This window comes from Podarcis erhardii (assembly GCF_964252035.2).
Source record: "Podarcis erhardii genome assembly, chromosome: 13".
NCBI lineage: Eukaryota > Metazoa > Chordata > Lepidosauria > Squamata > Lacertidae > Podarcis > Podarcis erhardii.
The window spans coordinates 39,077,454-39,097,527 of record NC_138502.1 but is presented as its reverse complement, the minus strand read 5'-3'; the positions used below and the strand labels follow the sequence as shown (position 1 = coordinate 39,097,527).

The window sequence follows — 20,074 nt, the reverse complement described above, 5'->3', positions numbered from 1 at the left end:
TGCTATGTTGACAGGGCAGCTTTGCAAACAGTGATTGTAAGCGCTGCTGGCATGCAGAGGCACTTTGAGGAGGCTAGCTCCCCTGTACACCTTCACAGGGCCAATCCATCTTACAGATGTAAAGGAAACACATCTTTTCAGGTGAGGCAGAGAAATAAACAGCAAGGCTCAAATATAAATGGTCCATGTTCTTGGTGAAACCATCAGTCCAAATAATGGAGCTTTTCTATGAAGAGCAAGGGGGAAACCCGTCCCCCCCACGATTATGCAGATTTCGAGGCTCCCCCACTTTCACTACATAAAAGGTATTAGGTAAGAGGGCATATGTGTAAAAAAAAATAATAATCAGCGGCAATGGGCAGCTCCTAAAACAAACCGAGTTTGATAATGTGGGCAACAAAACGTCAAAAATACTGATGAGGAAAATAAGGTTAATTTCGGCAGGCTGGAAAGATTTCACACACCAGTCCCCTCAAGGTATTATCACCACTGTGTATATTTTATGAGGTACGCGGGTGGTGCTGTGGGTTAAACTACAGAGCCTAGGACTTGCCGATCAGAAGGTCGGCAGTTCGAATCCCAGCAACAGGGTGAGCTCCCATTGCTTGGTCACTGCTCCTGCCAACCTAGCAGTTTGAAAGCACGTCAAAGTGCAAGTAAATAGGTACCGCTCTGGCGGGAAGGTAAACGGCATTTCTGTGCGCTGCTCTGGTTCACCAGAAGCGGCTTAGTCATGCTGGCCACATGACCCGGAATTTGTACGTTGGCTCCCTTGGCCAATAAAGCGAGATGAGCGCCGCAACCCCAGAGTCGGCCACGACTGGACCTAATGGTCAGGGGTCCCTTTACTTTTACCTATATATTTTATGATGTAACCCACCCTAGGATTGTGGATTGATGAAGGATGGGATAGTAAATAAACAAACAAATATTGATGGAAGTGTGCATGAATGAAAATTTGGCCGTGCTCCTCAGCATTTGAGAAACCTCCATCATGCAGAAAACTGGCTCACACAGATCCATGGGCACATTGGTGACCTACTGAGCTTTGGATCAGGGTGGCTCTTTGAAAATTTATTACCTTTCAAACCCACCCCCACAGACATAGCAGCCCAGGAAACATTTTCCAGCACAAAACAAGAGCTAATTTGTCACATTTACATTTATTTCAGCGAGATGTCTTTAGAAGTACTAGACAATGGAAAACAGCAGTTCCTCCAGGAAGGCCATTGGCAATATGCATATTGTTGTTGTTGTTGTTTAGTCGTTGAGTCGTGTCCGACTCTTCGTGACCCCATGGACCAGAGCACGCCAGGCACTCCTGTCTTCCACTGCCTCTTGCAGTTTGGTCAAACTCATGCTGGTAGCTTCGAGAACACTGTCCAACCATCTCGTCCTCTGTCGTCCCCTTCTCCTTGTGCCCTCCATCTTTCCTAACATCAAGTATTGGAGTCTCAGCTTCAGGATCTGTCCTTCCAGTGAGCACTCAGGGCTGATTTCCTTAAGAATGGATAGGTTTGATCTTCTTGCAGTCCATGGGACTCTCAAGAGTCTCCTCCAGCACCAGAATTCAAAAGCATCAATTCTTTGGCGATCAGCCTTCTTTATGGTCCAGCTCTCACTTCCATACATCACTACTGGGAAAACCATAACTTTAACTATACAGAGCTTTGTTGGCAAGGTGACGTCTCTGCTTTTTAAGATGCTGTCTAGGTTTGTCATTGCTTTCCTCCCAAGAAGCAGGCGTCTTTTAATTTCGTGGCTGCTGTTACCATCTGCAGTGATCATGGAGCCCAAGAAAGTAAAATCTCTCACTGCCGCCATTTCTTCCCCTTCTATTTGCCAGGAGGTGATGGGACCAGTGGCCATCATCTTCAAAGGCAATATGCATACTATCTACTTATTACTAGGCAATTCCTTTTGCTTCTTTGCAAGCAGGGATGGTAAAATAAAACTCCAACATTCCAGCACCATACAGTGTGTTTATTTTTTGCCCTTTGTCCACTCTGTACCACATTATTTCCCACTTCCTTGGTCCTCGCATACACAAATTTGGTTGTTTTTTTTTATGAGCTAACTGAAATTCCTTCCTACATTAATTTTTTTTCTACCATGTTAAAACAGATCCCTGAAAACAAGGCAAGCTGAGCTGGCTTGCAATTCATTGGGAGTTCCCATGGGTGCCTCAGTGGCCAAATCTGATTATACTACCAAATGCATGTGTGAAGCTAATGTACTAGCCATCATAGGCAAGGTAATGTGTTTCAAACATTATATGACAGCCACTGTTCATGTGAAGAAGAAGAAGAAGAAGAGGAGTTTGGATTTGATATCCTGCTTTATCACTACCCAAAGGAATCTCAAAGTGGCTAACATTCTCCTTTCCCTTCCTCCCCCACAACAAACACTCTGTGAGGTGAGTGGGGCTGAGAGACTTCAGAGAAGTGTGACTGGCCCAAGGTCACCCAGCTGCGACTTCCTTTGCACCAGCCAGTCTGCCAGCCTTTCAGCATGTTAAACTTCTTCAGGCCTTGTGGGCACAAACCCCCAGCTGAGTATCACACATTTGAAAGAAATTCTTTAAGGGACAAGCTGACCCACAAGAGACAAACACAGTTGCGAGTCAGTGGCCAACGGGAAGGGAGAGCTGTGATCAAGATCTTACCCCAATTCAAAAATACTGAAATAGCAGGCCCATGCAGTTGCTTTGAAGGTTGCGAAAGTAGCAATGTGCGGGTTTCATTTAAGGTAAAGGTAAAGGGACCCCTGACTATTAGGTCCAGTCGTGGCCGACTCTGGGGTTGCGGCGCTCATCTCACTTTATTGGCCGAGGGAGCCAGAGTACAGCTTCCGGGTCATGTGGCCAGCATGACTAAGCCGCTTCTGGCAAACCAGAGCAGTGCACGGAAATACCATTTACCTTCCCACCGGAGCAGTACCTATTTATCTACTTGCACTTTGATGTGCTTTCAAACTGCTAGGTTGGCAGGAGCAGGGACCGAGCAACGGGTGCTCACCCCGTCACGGGGATTCGAACCGCCGACCTTCTGATCGGCAAGCCCTAGGCTCTGTGGTTTAACCCACAACACCACCCGTGTCCCTGTGTTTCATTTACCCCTGATATAAATTGCACCACTCCTCTGGAAAGAATTAGTTCACAGGTCGGGGCTGAGGGTAGGGGAAGAACACACAGATAGCTCAGTGTGTGGAAACACAGCTAACAGCCGCTTGGTCAGGAGGAAAGGAGTTCAGAACAACCTAGTCCTACTTCCTTGATTTTCAAAGCAGCCACATGCGGCTTTCCAAGTAATTTTTTTTTTTTTTAAGACAGCAGGAAATTTTGCTCATGGATTTTCCATGCCACTTAGTTTGGCCCTTCGGCTGGCTGTAGAGACTTCCTATCCGTGGTACAGAATGAGATCAGGAGCCATTAGCACTTTCTGTACATGCTGGAAGTAGAAACTGCAACAGAACAAGATTCCAAACCTCCTCTGTGCCTCTAAGCCTTTAGGGAAGGAAGAAGAAGAACAGCCCCCACCCCACCCCATTCTCCTGCCATCATGCAGGCTTATTGACAATAGAATCATGCAGGTTCTTGACCAGTACTGGAGGCAACAAGAGCCAGTAGAATCATAGAATCATAGAGTTGGAAGAGACCACAAGGGCCATCGAGTCCAACCCCCTGCCAAGCAGGAAACACCATCAGAGCACTCCTGACATATGGTTGTCAAGCCTCTGCTTAAAGACCTCCAAAGAAGGAGACTCCACCACACTCCTTGGCAGCAAATTCCACTGTCGAACAGCTCTCACTGTCAGGAAGTTCTTCCTAATGTTTAAACCGAAGCTCAATCCTGACATGCTAGAAGTACTGGAGATTGGTGGTTTCCGGGTCTGGGAATTAGGGAGGCAGCCTGCTCTGGATGGGGCTGCATTCCCTCTGAAGAACCAGGATTCTAGTTGGTAGGTGCTCCTGGATACTTTGTCATTGGGAGCCCAAATGACTTTGGTGACAAGGAATGGGATAGCCTGGTCAGAGTGATCCTGGTTCCAGAAACATTTTGTTTGCAAAACATTCTACATGGAGCTGCCCTTGAATATGGTTTAGACCTGGCAGGGGTCAGCAAACTTTTTCAGCAGGGGGCCGGTCCACTGTCCCTCAGACCTTGTGGGGGGCTGGACTATATTTTGAAGGGAAAAAACCGAATTCCTGTGTCCCACAAATAACCCAGAGATGCATTTTAAATAAAAGCACACATTCTACTCATGTAAAAACATGCTGATTCCTGGACCGTCCGCGGGCCAGATTTAGAAGACAATTGGGCCAGATCCAGCCCCTAGTTTGCCTACCCATGGTTTAGAGACTGCAGATAGCGGAAAATACAGTTGTCAGTATTCTGATGGTCCTGAAAGCTAAAGACCATAAACACTGGTTCTTGAAGATCTGCACTGACTGCCTATTTGCTACTGAGCCTGAGCCCAGGTTTTGGTACTGACCTATAAAGCCTGAATGGCTTAGAGTCCTGTTACCTTAAGAGCTGGTACTTATACCATTCTGTCTGCAACTTGAGATCTGTTGAGCATCTCCTCTTGGTAGTTCCACCACCAACTGAAACTTCCCAGCAACAATATGCTAATTATGAAATGCAATCCCACTATTGATGTAACCCACCCTGGGGTTTTTTGACAAAGAGTGGGTTGCAAGTTTTTTAAATATATATACAGTGGTACCTCGGGTTACAGATGCTTCAGGTTACAGGTTACAGACTCTGCTAACCCAGAAATAGTACCTCGGGTTAAGAACTTTGCTTCAGGATGAGAACAGAAATCATGCGGCGGTGGCGCAGAGGCAGTGAGAGGCCCCATTAGCTAAAGTGGTGCTTCAGGTTAAGAACAGTTTCAGGTTAAGAACGGACCCTCAGAACGAATTAAGTTCTTAACCCAAGGTACCACTGTACTTGTGGAAGATATACAGATACCTCTATGCACTTCACAGAATTCTGACCAGAGCTCTCATCAATTTTACAACAGAGAAATTGGATCATTAGCAATTTCGTACTGTGGAGTCCTGGCTCCAGCTCCAATACTTACATTGTACAGTGGGATGGTTTTCATCACTTTGTAGTGCTTTGTTGGATCCATCTTATAAAGGTGTCTGTCAGTGATAAAAATTGCCCGATCTTCCACTTTGCTAAAGCGGTTTATCTGCAAATAATCAAATCCCCATGAGAATTAAAAGTCATTTCCTTTTTTAAACAAAACAAAACACACTTCACACACTCTGAACAGTATGATAGTAGAATTACTGGCTCCTTAAGATGTTTGAATTTTGCTTCCACGGTTCTAAAAGGCATGTGCACATCAGGTTTTAACTGACAGAAGGATTAAAAATGGTCCGGATTTAAGATGAGTTCAACTTGGTGGTATTGTGTAGAAAGCAGTAATTGAAAACAATGAGATTAAAAAAGAAGGGAAAAGTACTTCCGTTAGCTTAACTTTGATTGGTAAGATATCAGCCCAAACACGATGATCCTGTTGCTGCCTGTATTTGTTCACTAAAGAGGGACAGGGACTAGCCCTCTAACCACATAAACTGCCCAAAAACAGAGCAAGAGGGTAGGACTTTGCTTTAAAGGCAGGGCTTATCTGAGCTTCGGCTTTCTCTGGTATACTGGAAGGTATCTAGGAAGTTTCACAGAGTATGAAAGCTAAAGTCTACACTAGTCTCCTGTAATGCACTCTACATGGGGCTGCACTTGAAAACATCCAGGAGCTTTAAATCAGTCCAAAATGCAGCTGCCAGATTGTTACCGATTTTATTCTGGTGCTCTTATCTTCATTGGCTAGCCATGCATTTCTGGACTCAATTCAAGTCCTAGTTCTTTCCTTTACAGCCTTAAGGGGTGGGAAGCCTCAGGCCTGGGTACCAAATGAGGCCCCAATGCCTCTCTATTTGCCCCTCAGATTTCCCCAGCTGATGCCCCCAGGCAACACCTCTCACTGGTCCTGCTTTTCACCCTGAGTGCTTTTGCCTGGATGGAATGTATCCCTGAACTCCAATAATGCTTCTTGCTCACCTGGATGGAGGGAAGAGCAGGGTGTACCAATGTGTGTAGAAATTAGTCTATATACAAAGGTGACGTTTACGTTTGTTGCTCTGCCCATTTTTGCCTTTGGCCTTGTCCACCGCTTGAACGTGGCCCTTGAAAGGTTGCCCCAGACAGTACAGTGTGTATGTATTCATTTTAACTCAATAAAGATCTTTCAAGTTCAGAAAAAAAGAGGAAAATGAAAAAGAAAGGTTGCCCCAGAAGAGAATGCAGACCCTGGACCGAAAAAAGATTCCCCACTCATTCCCCACGCCTGCCCTAATGGCTTGGGACCTGGCTACTTCTCTCCTTCAATCAGTATTGGAGGTACTGCTCCAGATTCCCAAGCTAATTAAATTGCAGCTGGTGGACGAGAGGAACAGTGCATAACATTATGGCATCAACATCATAGCATGGCCTCCCCCTAAATTTTGTTTTGTCACCTAGTCATGAGGCTTTCAGGGTGGCTGTCTGAGCCCCCGCTATTATGCAGTGCAATAACCCCACTTTTCTGTTAACTGGTTTATGGTAGGCTACTTGGTTTTTCAGATTGATTTCATTGAAGTTTTTACTGTTTTGATTATGGCCACTGCGAAGTAACATGGCTTCACATATGTACAGCATCTATGTAAACTAGCATTATCCGGGAACGCCCTAAAGATGTCAACTCTGGATGCCTTTTGTAACAGGAAGACTCATGCCTTGCTGTGACAACTCTAAAGATAGCAAATGCCAGGGTATTCTGCTGTGTGTGAGTGTGTTTGGGAGTGTGTGGGAGGGCAGAACAGCACCATTTCTAAATTACCATTACGTGTGTAATGCTAGCAACGTGAAACATACTGTTTGCTAACGGTTTCCAAAATGGGACTGAAACCATTTCCATCAGTGAAAGGGAAAACACTTGTTACTACTTTTACAGCTAAAGACTCCAAATCTGAAATTAATTGAGGATGCCACTGGGATTCAGTAAACCACAATTGAGTCCCCTGCTGAGAAATACACCATTAGATCAGTTTTCCCTTCCAACTTGCTATTGACAGGCATCCAGCTGGGCAAACGGAATTAAAATGATAGTTCAAAGCATAGCCTTGAAGACGGGTTGCCTATATCTATCATCTATCTATCTATCTATTCCACATGGCTGGATGTAGCAGGAGGAGAAAGAACAAAAGACTACTCCAATGGATTTCAGTAAGAGATGGTTTGGAATGCAGAACAAGTTTCCCCATGCCCAAAAACCAGAGGGGTATATTTGTGTGTGTGTGTGTGTGTGTGTGTGTGTGTGTGTGTGTGTGCGCGCGCGCGATTGCACCTCAAAAGACACAGAGACTCAAAATCCCACATGACCAAAAGGTGCAACATTGGAAGACTGAACTTGGAGAACACCTGCAAAACTTTGGAGTCAAGGAAGTCTTTAGCTCTGGTGGGATTGTGAAACAAGTGGATGATTATTTATGGAACAACTACCTTTTGGATTATAAATCAAATATTGGGGAGTGGATTACCGGGGAATGGGACAACCTGAAAAAAGAAAATGGAGAATATTACTATATGGAACTCCCCGGAGATTCACTCCCCATGGAGAAAAGGAAGAAAATTTGCAAGAATCCAACAAGGGACAAGGATGTGTGCAAGTATAAACAGGAACAAGAAAACTTGCAGAGGGGGCACAGAAGGGACCTGAGAGCCTCAGATATTAGAACACCCGACTGATGGACAGGATATAATGGTGTAAGGACTGACATTATCCGAAACCAGGAAGAAGGGACGTTGGATAAAATCAGAATGAGAATTTCTCTTCTATAAATTATTTTATTTTTGGAATTAGTGTAATACTAATGAAACACTAAAATGTGCTGGAAAGAAATTAATTGGCTTTAGCAGAAAGGCTTTGAAGAAGTTAAGTTTAAATATGGTTTAAATTTTGAAATTTTAATGTTTTGAAGGTAAGATAAGGTTAAAGAAATTAAGGGTAAAATGAACTGTAAAATTTTCAAATGTTAATGATGTTGAAATGAAATGAAGCTGTTCTAATAATAAGGTAAAATAAGAATTTGCAAGAATGGATTGATATTAGATAGAGGGTATGAATTTGCTGAACCAACTTTCTAAATGGAATACAAAAAAGGAAGGTGAGAGGAGGTCAGGAAAATAAGTAAATGAATTGTAAGAAACGGAAAAAAGGGATTTTTCTTTTTTTCTTTTCTTTTTTTATGCTAAATTTTGGTTTTTGTATTTTTCTTGTGTTTTTTGTTTTTCTTGATTGTTTTGTAACTTTTTTCTTGTTAAAATCCAATAAAATATCATTTTTTTTAAAAAAAAAAAGAAACACACTGTTTGCTAACTGTTTCCAAAATGGGACTGAAACCATTTCCATCAGTGAAAGGAAAAACACTTGTTACTACTTTTACAGCTAAAGACTCCAAATCTGAAATTAATTGAGGATGCCACTGGGATTCAGTAAACCACAATTGAGTCCCCTGCTGAGAAATGCACCATTAGATCAGTTTTCCCTTCCAACTTGCTATTGACAGGCATCCAGCTGGGCAAACGGAATTAAAATGATAGTTCAAAGCATAGCCTTGAAGACGGGTTGCCTATATCTATCATCTATCTATCTATCTATTCCACATGGCTGGATGTAGCAGGAGGAGAAAGAACAAAAGACTACTCCAATGGATTTCAGTAAGAGATGGTTTGGAATGCAGAACAAGTTTCCCCATGCCCAAAAATCAGAGGGGTATATTTGTGTGTGTGTGTGTGTGTGTGTGTGTGTGCGCGCGCGCATGCATATGTACAGAAATCATTTTCACTAAAAAGAAGAAGGATAAATCTTAGAAGAATTGTTCATCCTAACTAATGAGAATAGGACAAGCAACAATGCATAATTTATTTATTTATTTATTTTTATTATTGTGTATACAGTTTTCTAGGTTATGTACAATTTAAAAATAAAAACAAAACCCAGCTGCCTGTGGAGATAATGATGAACAAGGAAGCCCTCTCCAAGGCATAAAGCCTTTCTGACTTCATCCTACTGTTTGGCAGGAGCCCAAATTACACAATTAGCATCTCCTTTATTGGTAACCAACGTGAGTCCTTCAGACAAGCAGCATGCTCTCTTTAACAGAGTCAAATAATCCCTTAAATCTGTGCAAAGGTAGGACACCTCACCCTTTCCAGGTAGCTTGTCACTTGTATCAGTAACTCAAAATCAGCTAAGAGGTTTAGGTGTCAAACACAGAGAGTAGGCAACGCTCTGAAGAACCATCTAGCCAAGAGATGACAGATGGGAAACTAGGGCTTGTCTTCTGCAGCAGTACTAATTGCCAGTACACACTGCACGTGCCATATATTTATGCATGTAACAGCACCATCTTCAACATGGAAAGCTCCACTACATCAATCAGAAACACAGAAAGACAAAGAAGAGCAAAAGTAAGCCATGATTCTCTTTGATTACCACTTCTTCCATTGCTATGAATAATCAACACCTGATTTGCTCTGTCCCTGCTGCTTCAAGGCATTCACAAAGATGGGCTTCCTCAGCCACTATGGCCAAGTGGAAAATGTACTACTAACAAACAAGCGAAACACTTGTGTGCTTATTGATTGCCATAAACATACAGCTGCTCTGACCATGTCAGGGGATTGATTGCCTTCTTTGCTTCCAACAGCAATCTTCAAAGTCTGTTACACTGTTTAGTCCGCAAGACTGAGTATCTCACCATGATTACTACCATCCACACACACACAGTAAAAGTGTCTTGACCTTAGGTGATTTCGTAAGAGCCACTATGAAATGACTAATTATTTTAAGGATGTGTCCCATGTTTGTGGAGTGGGTGGGTGGAAGGGAGAAGAAGTCAATGCTATATCAAGTGTACAGGCTAGCTATTATAGGATGTATGGCTCTGAAGGCCCTACCTAGCAAGTTCCAGTGGGAGGAGTTATCCTTGCTACAGAATGTGCTGCAACGTAATCCGGCAAACAATGAACCTGTTCAGTAATTTCAGTGCGTCTACTCAGAGTATGACTAGCTTTGGATACGGCCATATAGGTTACGGTATAAAAGTTGCAGTTACAGTAAATCTACATGGAACCACTGATTAGTTTCTCAGTGGAACAGAGAACTGAGGCGCACTTTCTGTATACCGGTGACACATAATTCTGTTTCACCCTTGTTTGCCAATTCAGGTGATGCAGTTGATGCAATAAACCAGTACCTAAGATCAGTACTGGACTGGGAGAGGGTCAGTAAATAGAAAATAACTCCAGACTAGCAAACAGATCCTTTGGGTGAATGGCTTGTTTACCCAGGGAGACAGAACTGCACAACCGCTTAGGGGTCAGGTTTGTAGTTTGGGGGTGCTATTAGATCCAGTCTCATCTCTGACGGTACAAGCGGCTTCTGTAGCATGAAATGCTTTTCACCAGCAGCAATTTCACCCTCCGGACTACCCTGGCCATTGTTATCTATGATATGGTAACAGGAGCAGTAGTAATCTCAGACGGATGGCCATTTAACTGGTGCTGAAATGGTGACAAAGTAGATTGCAAGAGCATCTCAGAAACAGCAGACCAATTTATTAGATCAAGCATTTCAACAGATATTGTAGCCCTAGTCCAGTAACTAGCATACACAAAGAGTGCCATGAAAGCAAGAATGTAGTAACTTTCTCTTAAAGTCAGTATCCTGCCTTGCACACACGGAGCTGTCCTTTGTACTGAAGAGAACAGGGAAACTCATGCTGAGTTTTATATGCACATCAGAGCCCCATGTAGATTCTGAGCACAGCAGAAATGAATATCTTGCCCAGTATCTTGACTTATGCTACACCTGCAGAATTTGAGACCAGAAGACCAAGAAAGGATCTCAAAGCCGTTAAGTTCCAAGTTTCTACTTTAATGCAACGTTTGTAGCACCGCAAAAAACAAAATCCAAACTATCCAAACTCAACTCCTCGACAAGCAGAGTCGCCAAACTGCACAAAACACCTGCAGAGCAAATGGACTCTAGTAAGTGAGCCAAGTTGCTGATCTTTTCTTTCCGCTTTGCAACAAATTAAATCTGTCCTCATCGTCAGAAATAAATAAAAGGGTGGTTCTTTATGTTCTTGACAATAACCTTTCAAGATTCTGGAAGCTTGCTCACCCATATTCTTCTCACATTTAGAAGCACATGTCATTCACTCTTTCAACCTGTCAGTCTTGCCGACTTTGTACAGAACATGACAGTTCTAGCTTGGTTCTCTAATGTCACACCCTCCAGCAATTCTGCTATAGCTTAACTCTACCCGGGACAACTAATCAATTTGATGAGAGAGAAGCATCACATTCAATAGGAGACTTGCCCAGAAAGAGATCTGGAAGGTATTGGGTAAAGAGATTGGTTAAACATATACCGTATGAAAAAGGTAGGGCATTCCTTTCAAAGAAGGTCTTTCTTGTTACCAGCTGACAGTCGTAAGGGCAAGATGGCATGATGTTTGTTGGGTAAAATAAGCCCCCAGCAAGTGTGTAAAATAAAGTTTCTAAATCATAGGTTACTAATTATGGGCAGCTGGTTCTTGCAGGAACCTGGAGGAAAGTTTTGGAAAACAAGGAGGGTGCTAGAAAACGGCATCATCTCAGGAATATTTGATTAAATCTTAGTTGTTCAAGGGGCTACAGAAAATACTCATCTCCTGAATTTCTTCTCCCCTTCTCCTTTCACACTTAATTTGTACCTTTCCTTCCACCAGTGTTGGTTTGTTTCATCATTTCTTGCTGCTCCTTTTATTTACTTCATCTTCCTACAACAGCTTTCCTTTTTTATTCCCTTTTCTATTCTTAATTTATTTTTATTTCATTTGCTTCAACTTAACCATGTATTTCTCTTTCTAATTTCTTCCAGTGCACTCTCTGGTCCTATCCTTTCAGAGGGAGATTTCCCATCCATTCTCCCCTCTGTCCCCTGGACACCTTCATTCAGCTGTTGGCAGTGGTCCAACCAAAAGTGGTCCAACTGAGGCCCACTGGTGGAAAACACTGCTCTAAGTCTTTCTGCTGAATTTTGGTAGGCATCTTTATATTACCTATTTATTCTTTTTATTACATTTCTGTCCCACACTTCTTCCTTCACGGAACTCAAAGCAATATGCATGGGAGTTTCCAGGTTCTCCCACCTGGGCATAGACTCAAACCTGCTTAGCTTTAGCAAAGTAGCTTCATCGTGTGCCCTAAAGACCATGCCATAATATTCACCAGTCTTACTATTCTTTTTAAAAAACCTTTTAACTGGAGATACTGAGGCCTCACACATGCCAAACACATGCTCTCACTTCTACAAGAGCATGGGTAGGCAAGCTAAGGCCCGGGGGCTGGATCCGGCCCACGGATGGTCCAGGAATAAGCATGTTTTTACGTGAGTAGAATGTGTCCTTTTATTTAAAATGCATCTCTGGGTTATTTGTGGGGCACAGGAATTCGTTCTTTTTTTCTTCTTCAAAATATAGTCCGGCCCCCCACAAGGTCTGAGGGACAATGGACTGGCCCCCTACTGAAAGAGTTTGCTGACCCCTGCACAAAAGCATCAAGCAAAAGAGCAACTGCAAATTCTGCCTGAAGGCAACAGATACTTGTTGTTGTTTAGTCATGTCCGACTCTTCGTGACCCCATGGACCAGAGCACGCCAGGCACTCCTGTCTTCCACTGCCTCCCGCAGTTTGGTCAAACTCATGCTGGTAGCTTTGAGAACACTGTCCAACCATCTCGTCCTCTGTCATCCCCTTCTCCTTGTGCCCTCCATCTTTCCCAACATCAGGGTCTTTTCCAGGGAGTCTTCTCTTCTCATGAGGTGGCCAAAGTATTGGAGCCTCAGCTTCACGATCTGTCCTTCCAGGGAGCACTCAGGGCTGATTTCCTTCAGAACAGAGAGGTTTGATCTTCTTGCAGCCCATGGGACTCTCAAGAGTCTCCTCCAGCACCATAATTCAAAAGCATCCATTCTTCGGCGATCAGCCTTCTTTATGGTCCAGCTCTCACTTCCATACATCAGATACTAAGCACCCAATATTCCACTTTCTATAGCCCTCACTTCTTCCCTCTCATTTGTTGTCTGTAAGCAAAAAAGCAGCCTACTTTCTGCTTTGCAATTGCCCTAACCTGGCCACTTCTTGACTAAGCATCTACTTAGTGTTGACAGTGTGCCCTGTATGCTGATTAGTACAAAGCAGTTAACACCATCACTGCTGTTTCAGTGGTGCTTCACACTTTTAGCCGCAATAAGCAGTGACACCAGTGTTTCCCCAACATACCAGTGTAGGAAATGGAAAAAGCAGAGATACGACCTTTAAAAACAAGCAGGGACATACACCAGGAACTCCCAATCAGCAGCAGAACAGCAGATGCTCGCTGTGAGTGTGAGGAATCTGTGCCTGCCTTTTCCTCCTTACATGTTTGCAGAGTGTGAATTTATTGTTTGTTAAATGGAGAGGACAAATGGGCAAGGACAAAACCTGACAGGGATGGGGCGGGGGGAGAAGGGGAACTGAGCGACAGTGCAAAAAACACTTGGCTTTGGCTGTTAGGGAAAGGCTGTGGGACTGATGTGAAAGAAAAAGCAGGCTGTTATCAACATAGGAAGCAGCATAGCCAAATGCATTAAAAGAAAGAGTGAAGAGAACAATAGCAATCGAAAGAAGACATGCTTATACAGAGCAAAGGAGACTGAAATGGAAATTCAGAGTTAGAGTGAAAAAGAGCCTTGTGATTTTGGGATTGAAGGCCAGATTTGCTTGTGGCCGCTCTTGATTATTATTTTTATTTAAGTGATTTTTACGCTGCTTTTAAAAACTGAAGCCCTTTTAAAGTGGCTCTCAAATAATGATGACAAAACGCAATAAAACAGCATTACCAATCCAACCACTAGAGTCAAACACCAATGATACATTTTTAGCATCTAAAAGCGAATAGAGCAGCATAAAAACAAAACAAGCATATAACACCCAGCCAAGCTGTGCCAGCAGATACCACAGTACAGTCATACCCTGGTCATCTAACGGAATTCGTTTGACTTCCAAAACATTCGGAAACCGAGGTGCAGCTTCTGATTGGCTGCAGGAAGCTCCTGCAGCCAATCGGAAGCCGCGTCAGACATTGGGTTCCAAAGAATGTTCGCAAACTGGAACACTCACTTCCGGGTTTGCGGCATTTGGGAACTAAGGCGTTCGAGTCGCAAGGCGTTTGGGATCCAAGGTAAGACTGTACTAATAATGTTAAAAGAAAGTTTAAAACCCACACAAGCTACCTAATCAAAGGCTAATGGAAAATAAACATTTTTATGGCCTGCCTAAGAGAAAACAGGGATGAGACCAAATGCACCTTTTGTCGGAGGGAATTCCACAGGTAAGTGGCCATCACCATAAAGGCCCTGTCTTGTATTTCCACCAGCCTGACTGTATACTACTGGCGGGTCTGTGAGCAAGACCTCTGTGGCCGCTCTTGGGGCTTGAAGCAGGCTCATATGGGTGCCAGTGGTCCACCAAGTAATTTAGTGTCAAACTGTTTAGGATTCAGAAGCAAACAGCCAGCCAGTGCATTTGATTTTTAACTGATAAAATTAATTAATTTAATTTTTTATTAATTAATAAAATTCTCTTTTCAAAGCAAAGGTAATGTTTTATGGCCACATAACAGTTCACATGTTACACGTGCGCAGAGCAATGATTTCTCAGAGTGCTGCTGGTGCAAGAAAGTTGGGGAAAGATGTCTTAGTCTTTAGGCTGGGTGTGGGGAGGAAACTTTCTGTGCCCCATACAGGCTTTCTATTTCTTCCTGGTGTAGCCCAGTTGCTTCCTTTATTTATCCTTTGCTGCAAAAACACAGTTTGAAAAAAGAAAGAATGCAAACAGAGCAAGAAAAAATTGCATTGCCGTTACAGATCTGCACAATGCACTGTTGCTTCCTTGAGGAAAAATCTGGAGATGTGCATCTCGTGAACACACATCTGTGGAGGGATCCCATTATCAATCAAGATCTATATCGCCAATCACAAAAAGCTTTCTGTTTGGCTGTCTATTTCTAGTATGTTTTCATTAGAGTTTAAACCAATCAAAACCAAACAAATCTTTTGCAACTCGAAGGGTAGAGGGCTTTGTTACATTATGCTTGGAAATCTGAATCAGGAAGGACGTGAGAAAAGATTTAAAGAGATTAAAATTATGTAACACAGAGAGAGAAAATACATTCCAGAAAACTCCCTGACAAAGATGCGGCTTGTCAGTCCTAACACAAATTCAGATTGAAGCATCCTTTAAAGCAGGTACATGCAAGGGATTTAGAGGCACTCAAGGACAGAGAGCAGATGAATTCTCTTTTGCTCATCATTCTTCTACCTTGCAGGGAGGGGGAGTAATGACTATATAGCACCAATTGCACCGATCCACACCCTTCCTAAATGTCAACTGAATAAACCAAGGAAGTATTTTACAGCCCTGCTATATTCTACATACACCCAAACCGAAGGAAATACTACCAAACCTAAGAAATGTCCTTATACAGACATTGAACTTAACCATAATTAAATGCTACATACAGTTAAGGATTAGCCCCAAATTGGGATGTGAAGCTATGGTTGTGTGTTATATCAGCACTGAGCAAGCCACAGTTAAGGCAATTTTGTGTTCTCTCCAGTCTCCAGTGCTTAAAAGGGGAGAAGCAGATCAACCCCTTACACCATTTGGGGGGTAGGGTGCTGTTCAGCAAATTAAACTATGGGTTCACAACACATTTGAAATCTTAACCAAGGTTAGACAACAAGCCAGGCTAGTGCAAGGCAAACACAACCCTGGCTGATCAAGATTACAAAATCAGAAGTATCCTATACATTTGCCCTCCCCTGTTGCATGTGAGTCTTTCTCCCTTCCATTTCTGGAGCCAGCTATGGTTAGTGTTACATGCAAACAGTTTTTAACCCTAACCATTTTTAGCTCAGACCTGAATTTGCTAATCTGGTTCTAACAACGTCTCTAAACTTAAGAGTGGCAGCTATCCGTGGTTAATTCATGTATGCTAACCATGTTGATTCCCAAAAGAGAAGTGGGGGGATTTGCAACCTTGATGGTAAGAGAAAAGAGGGGAAAGGAATATTCAAATCTTATGTGGGTTACTGATCTCCTAACCTCAGTCAGGAGAATATGCAGTATTGTGTCTGCGCTGGCCGGCTATTATTGGTGCCATCCCCGGTGAAGGGATATATATTTAAATTATTTATATTCCACCTCTCAAACAAAACTGATTCACAATGGAGCTAGCACAATAAAAACACATACCTTAAAACAAAATATGATGCAGTAAAAACATCAGCAATACTGATTCTCAATAAAAACTGAGGGAAACAGTACTGATTTCAATCTCTTTCTAAAATAGAGCAGGAATTGTGAAGGAATGAATTGTGCCCCAGAAGAGCAGCTTCACAACTGGAAAGGCCTTGTTCCTTATTGCTGCACATCTTGCTTCAAAATGTGGGGACACAGAGGGCCTCAGACAAGAATCTTATGAGGTGAGCAGATTCATTTGGGAGGTGGTGATCTTTCAGCCCGGACACTGAGATCCAACGCTGAGGGCCTTCTGGCAGTTCCCTCATTGCGAGAAGTGAGGCTACAGGGAACCAGACAGAGGGCCTTCTCGGTAGTGGCGCTCACCCTGTGGAACGCCCTCCCATCAGATGTCAAAGAGATAAACAACTACCTGACATTCAGAAGACATCTGAAGGCAGCCCTGTTCAGGGAAGTTTTTAATATGTAACGCTGTACTGTTTTTAACACTTGATTGGGAGCCTCCCAGATGGGCGGGGTATAAATAATAATTAATAATAATAATAATAATAATAATAATAATTTCAGGTACTATTGTTCTAAGGCATTTAAGGCTTTAAATGGCAAAATAGAAATTCTGAATTCTGCTTGTAACCTAACTGGCAGTCAGCTTAGTTTGTAAAGAAATGTTTCCTAGGGCATGAGGCAGTTGGCAAACAAGGTTTTGCATTTCACACCAGTTGTAGTTTCTAGATACGTGTTCAAAAGCAACATCACGTGGAGCACAATGCAGTAATGCAATATAGATTCTTTAAGGGCATGAATAACTGAGTACAGGTCATTTTTTCCCCAGGATTGGCCACAGCTGCTGAATCAGCCAAAGCTGCTGAACGAAGTGCCAGAGGCTACAAAAGATAACTTGATCATCCAGATTTAAAAGCACTTCCAAGATGAGAACATGATCCTTTGGGAGGGAGGGCAAACACCCCTCCCCCATGTTGAACAGGTTGAATCTGATTTGCTTGCTCAAGTGTATCATTAATCAGCCATACTTTGGTCTTATCTGGACTGAACCTCAATTTACTAGTCGTTAGCCATCCCATTCAGAATCAATTTAGGACCTTGGCAATGTCACCTAAAGCAGATGGGGAGGTACAGCTATACATCATCACTTTACTGATGATGTTTCACCCCAAAACTCCAGATTTCTCAGGTTTAGTGTGTTTTAAAAGCACAGGGCTGGAGGAATGAGATCCTGCAAAATTCTGCAGAATAAAGGCCAAGGAGTCAAGCAGCTCTCCCAAGCAAGTTACCCAGGAACCAAAGGACATGATGCCAGCACTGGACCAAAGGTGCCTGCGAAGAAGCTTTTTAGTATGGATCTGACCTTCGCATTTCAAAGGAGATCTCTCTGTAACTCCCTGAGCTCACCTGCTTAACACAGCAGAGCTGAAGGACTATTGCAAAAGAAGATCTGCTCAAAATGCACACAAATTCAGCGCCCCAATGTAGGTCTTCTTTATTCTATTCACGTTCAACCCGTTTTGAACCTCTTTACAATAAATTTTAAGTTTGATTCTCCAAATCCTCACCTGTTTTGCTGACTGTTTTCTCACTTTCCTAGCTCTAAATACTATCCTCTTTTTGTCTTTTTGAAATAATTTCATTTTTTTTTTTTTTAGTATTTCAAAATTCCTTTACCTGAGCTTCAGCAATGTAAAAGCCTCTTGATGAAGCCCTCCCCTCCCCTTACTTTCCAGAGGCTTTCATCGTCCTTCTGCAGCAGTTGCTGTGCTTACCTTGCGGACGTGAGACGAGAAGAGAACATTCATGAACTTGTCTTTTCGTTTCAACTCATTGGCAATGGGGACGAATGAGCCTGCAGCCTGAGGGTTATCTGGATTCTAAAGGAGCAAACAGGAAGGCAGGCAGGTAATTTGTCTTCATCATTAAAGCAAGGGCAGCAGCATCTTTACCATTCCAGGTCAGCCAGCTATAGAAGTCTCAAATATACATTTGTAACAACACCGCAATTGCTATCTTTCAACACAAAGACAGCATTCCAAGCCCAGCACCTCCTTGATTCCAAAAGTTGCAGTTCTTAAACAGAGACTATGTTAGAGCAGGATATGTTCGAACTGCTCAGGTAAGAGATGGCCAGCAGTCTTTTAATTATGGAGTTGAATTTCCTAGGTTTTCTGAACAAGGCAGCAAATAAAGCAGGCTTCCTCAACCTCGGTCCTCTAGATGTTTTTAGACTGCAATTCCCAGCATCCCTGACCACTGGTCCTGCTAGCTAGGGATCATGGGAGTTGTAGGCCAAAAACATCTGGAGGGCCGAGGTTGAGGAAGCCTGAAATAAAGCATCCTCCTGAATAACAGCTTTTGGGAATCACAAGTGGGGAGAGTGTTCATTGTTGCAATCTGGCCCTGCTTGTTTCCAATAGGCTTGCCACTGTGAGAACAAGACTTCGGTCTGATCCGGTGCTTTTCTTATGAAAGGGCATGGGCTGTGGTTTCTACATCCCTGAAAAATGGGAGTGAGTCGGCATTCTAAGGAGGCATACAAGTTTGTTCTGTCCTGCATTCTGTTTGTTTTCCATACTATAGTTAGCAGAACCCAATACATACATGGGGCCTTCTTTTCAAGCATGGTCACAAAACACAGAAGAGCAGCACTACTGGACTAAGCACAAATGTCCTTCTATACTAGAAGGACATTTGTGCTAATCCAACATTCTTGTTTCCAAACAGAAGCTCCTGGAAGGCCCTCAGGAAGGGAACTGCGCTCTCCCACTATTTCTCTCCAGCTAATAGTATACAGTGGTACCTCGCGTTATAGGCGCTTCAGGTTACAGACGCTTCAGGTTACAGACTCCGCTAACTCAGAAATAGTACCTCGGGTTAAGAACGTTGCTTCAGGATGAGAACAGAAATCGTGCAGCGGCAGCACGGCAGCAGTGGGAGGCCCCATTAGCTAAAGTGGTGTTTCAGGTTAAGAACAGTTTCAGGTTAAGAATGGACCTCCAGAACGAATTAAGTTCTTAACCCAAGGTACCAATGTACTTCCTCTGATTCTGGATCTTTTTCTTGATCAGACACCACCAGTTCAAATTCCATCAGTGTGTACATGAAGCTAGGATTTATTTATTTTTGAATAACTTTTTATTGGGTTTTATAAAACAAGAATAAGTATACAAATGAGTATACAAAGTTTTCTCATGTCATTTGTATATCACAAAAATAGCATAATAAATGTGGAGGGATATCTACAACATATGGTTCATTATTAGTGGTCAATGTATAAGTTATTGGCTCATGAATTGGTTTAAACAAAGGGCAAACAGGATAGAACAGTTTTGTTTGTTTGTTTTAATTCATCAAACATTTTTTTAAAAAAGTGTTAGGAAGAAAAGAGGGGGGAAGGGGGGGAATGGTAAGTGGGGTGAGGTTGGGTGGTTATGCTACTATTTGAAGCTAGGGTTTTTGCCCCAATATGCACCACTTTATATGCTTCTGTATATCTGACCTAATGTGAATGCCCATTTCCCCGTACATTTATTTACAAGTTATGTAAGCACGGAGCCTTAGACCTCACTGTTTTCTACCTCCCGTTGCAAGAACTGCTCATTTACGCATATTCTCTGCTTCCTGTTGCTTAACCAGTTACCAGAGGAGCTATCCATTTTT

At 42.8% G+C, this 20,074-nt stretch overlaps 1 protein-coding gene and 1 long non-coding RNA gene across 3 annotated transcripts in view; one reads left to right on the top strand and one right to left on the bottom strand.

Moving 5' to 3' along the window:
* Positions 1-20,074, bottom strand: part of MYO1D (myosin ID) — a 175,922-nt gene that overhangs the window by 63,683 nt on the left and 92,165 nt on the right. For both annotated transcript variants that reach the window (XR_014150687.1, XM_081837683.1), the window contains exons 19-20: positions 18,184-18,288; positions 5,089-5,202 (exon numbers count right to left, since the gene is read on the bottom strand). Coding sequence is in view for 1 of the 2 variants with exons in the window: in XM_081837683.1 (XP_081693809.1) it covers positions 5,089-5,202; positions 18,184-18,288 (219 nt within the window). In the remaining variant the exon portion in view is untranslated. The remainder of the gene's footprint in view (positions 1-5,088; positions 5,203-18,183; positions 18,289-20,074) is intronic.
* LOC309328332 overlaps positions 1-20,074 on the top strand; it is a 53,754-nt gene that overhangs the window by 7,310 nt on the left and 26,370 nt on the right. The gene's annotated exons all lie outside the window — the stretch shown is intronic.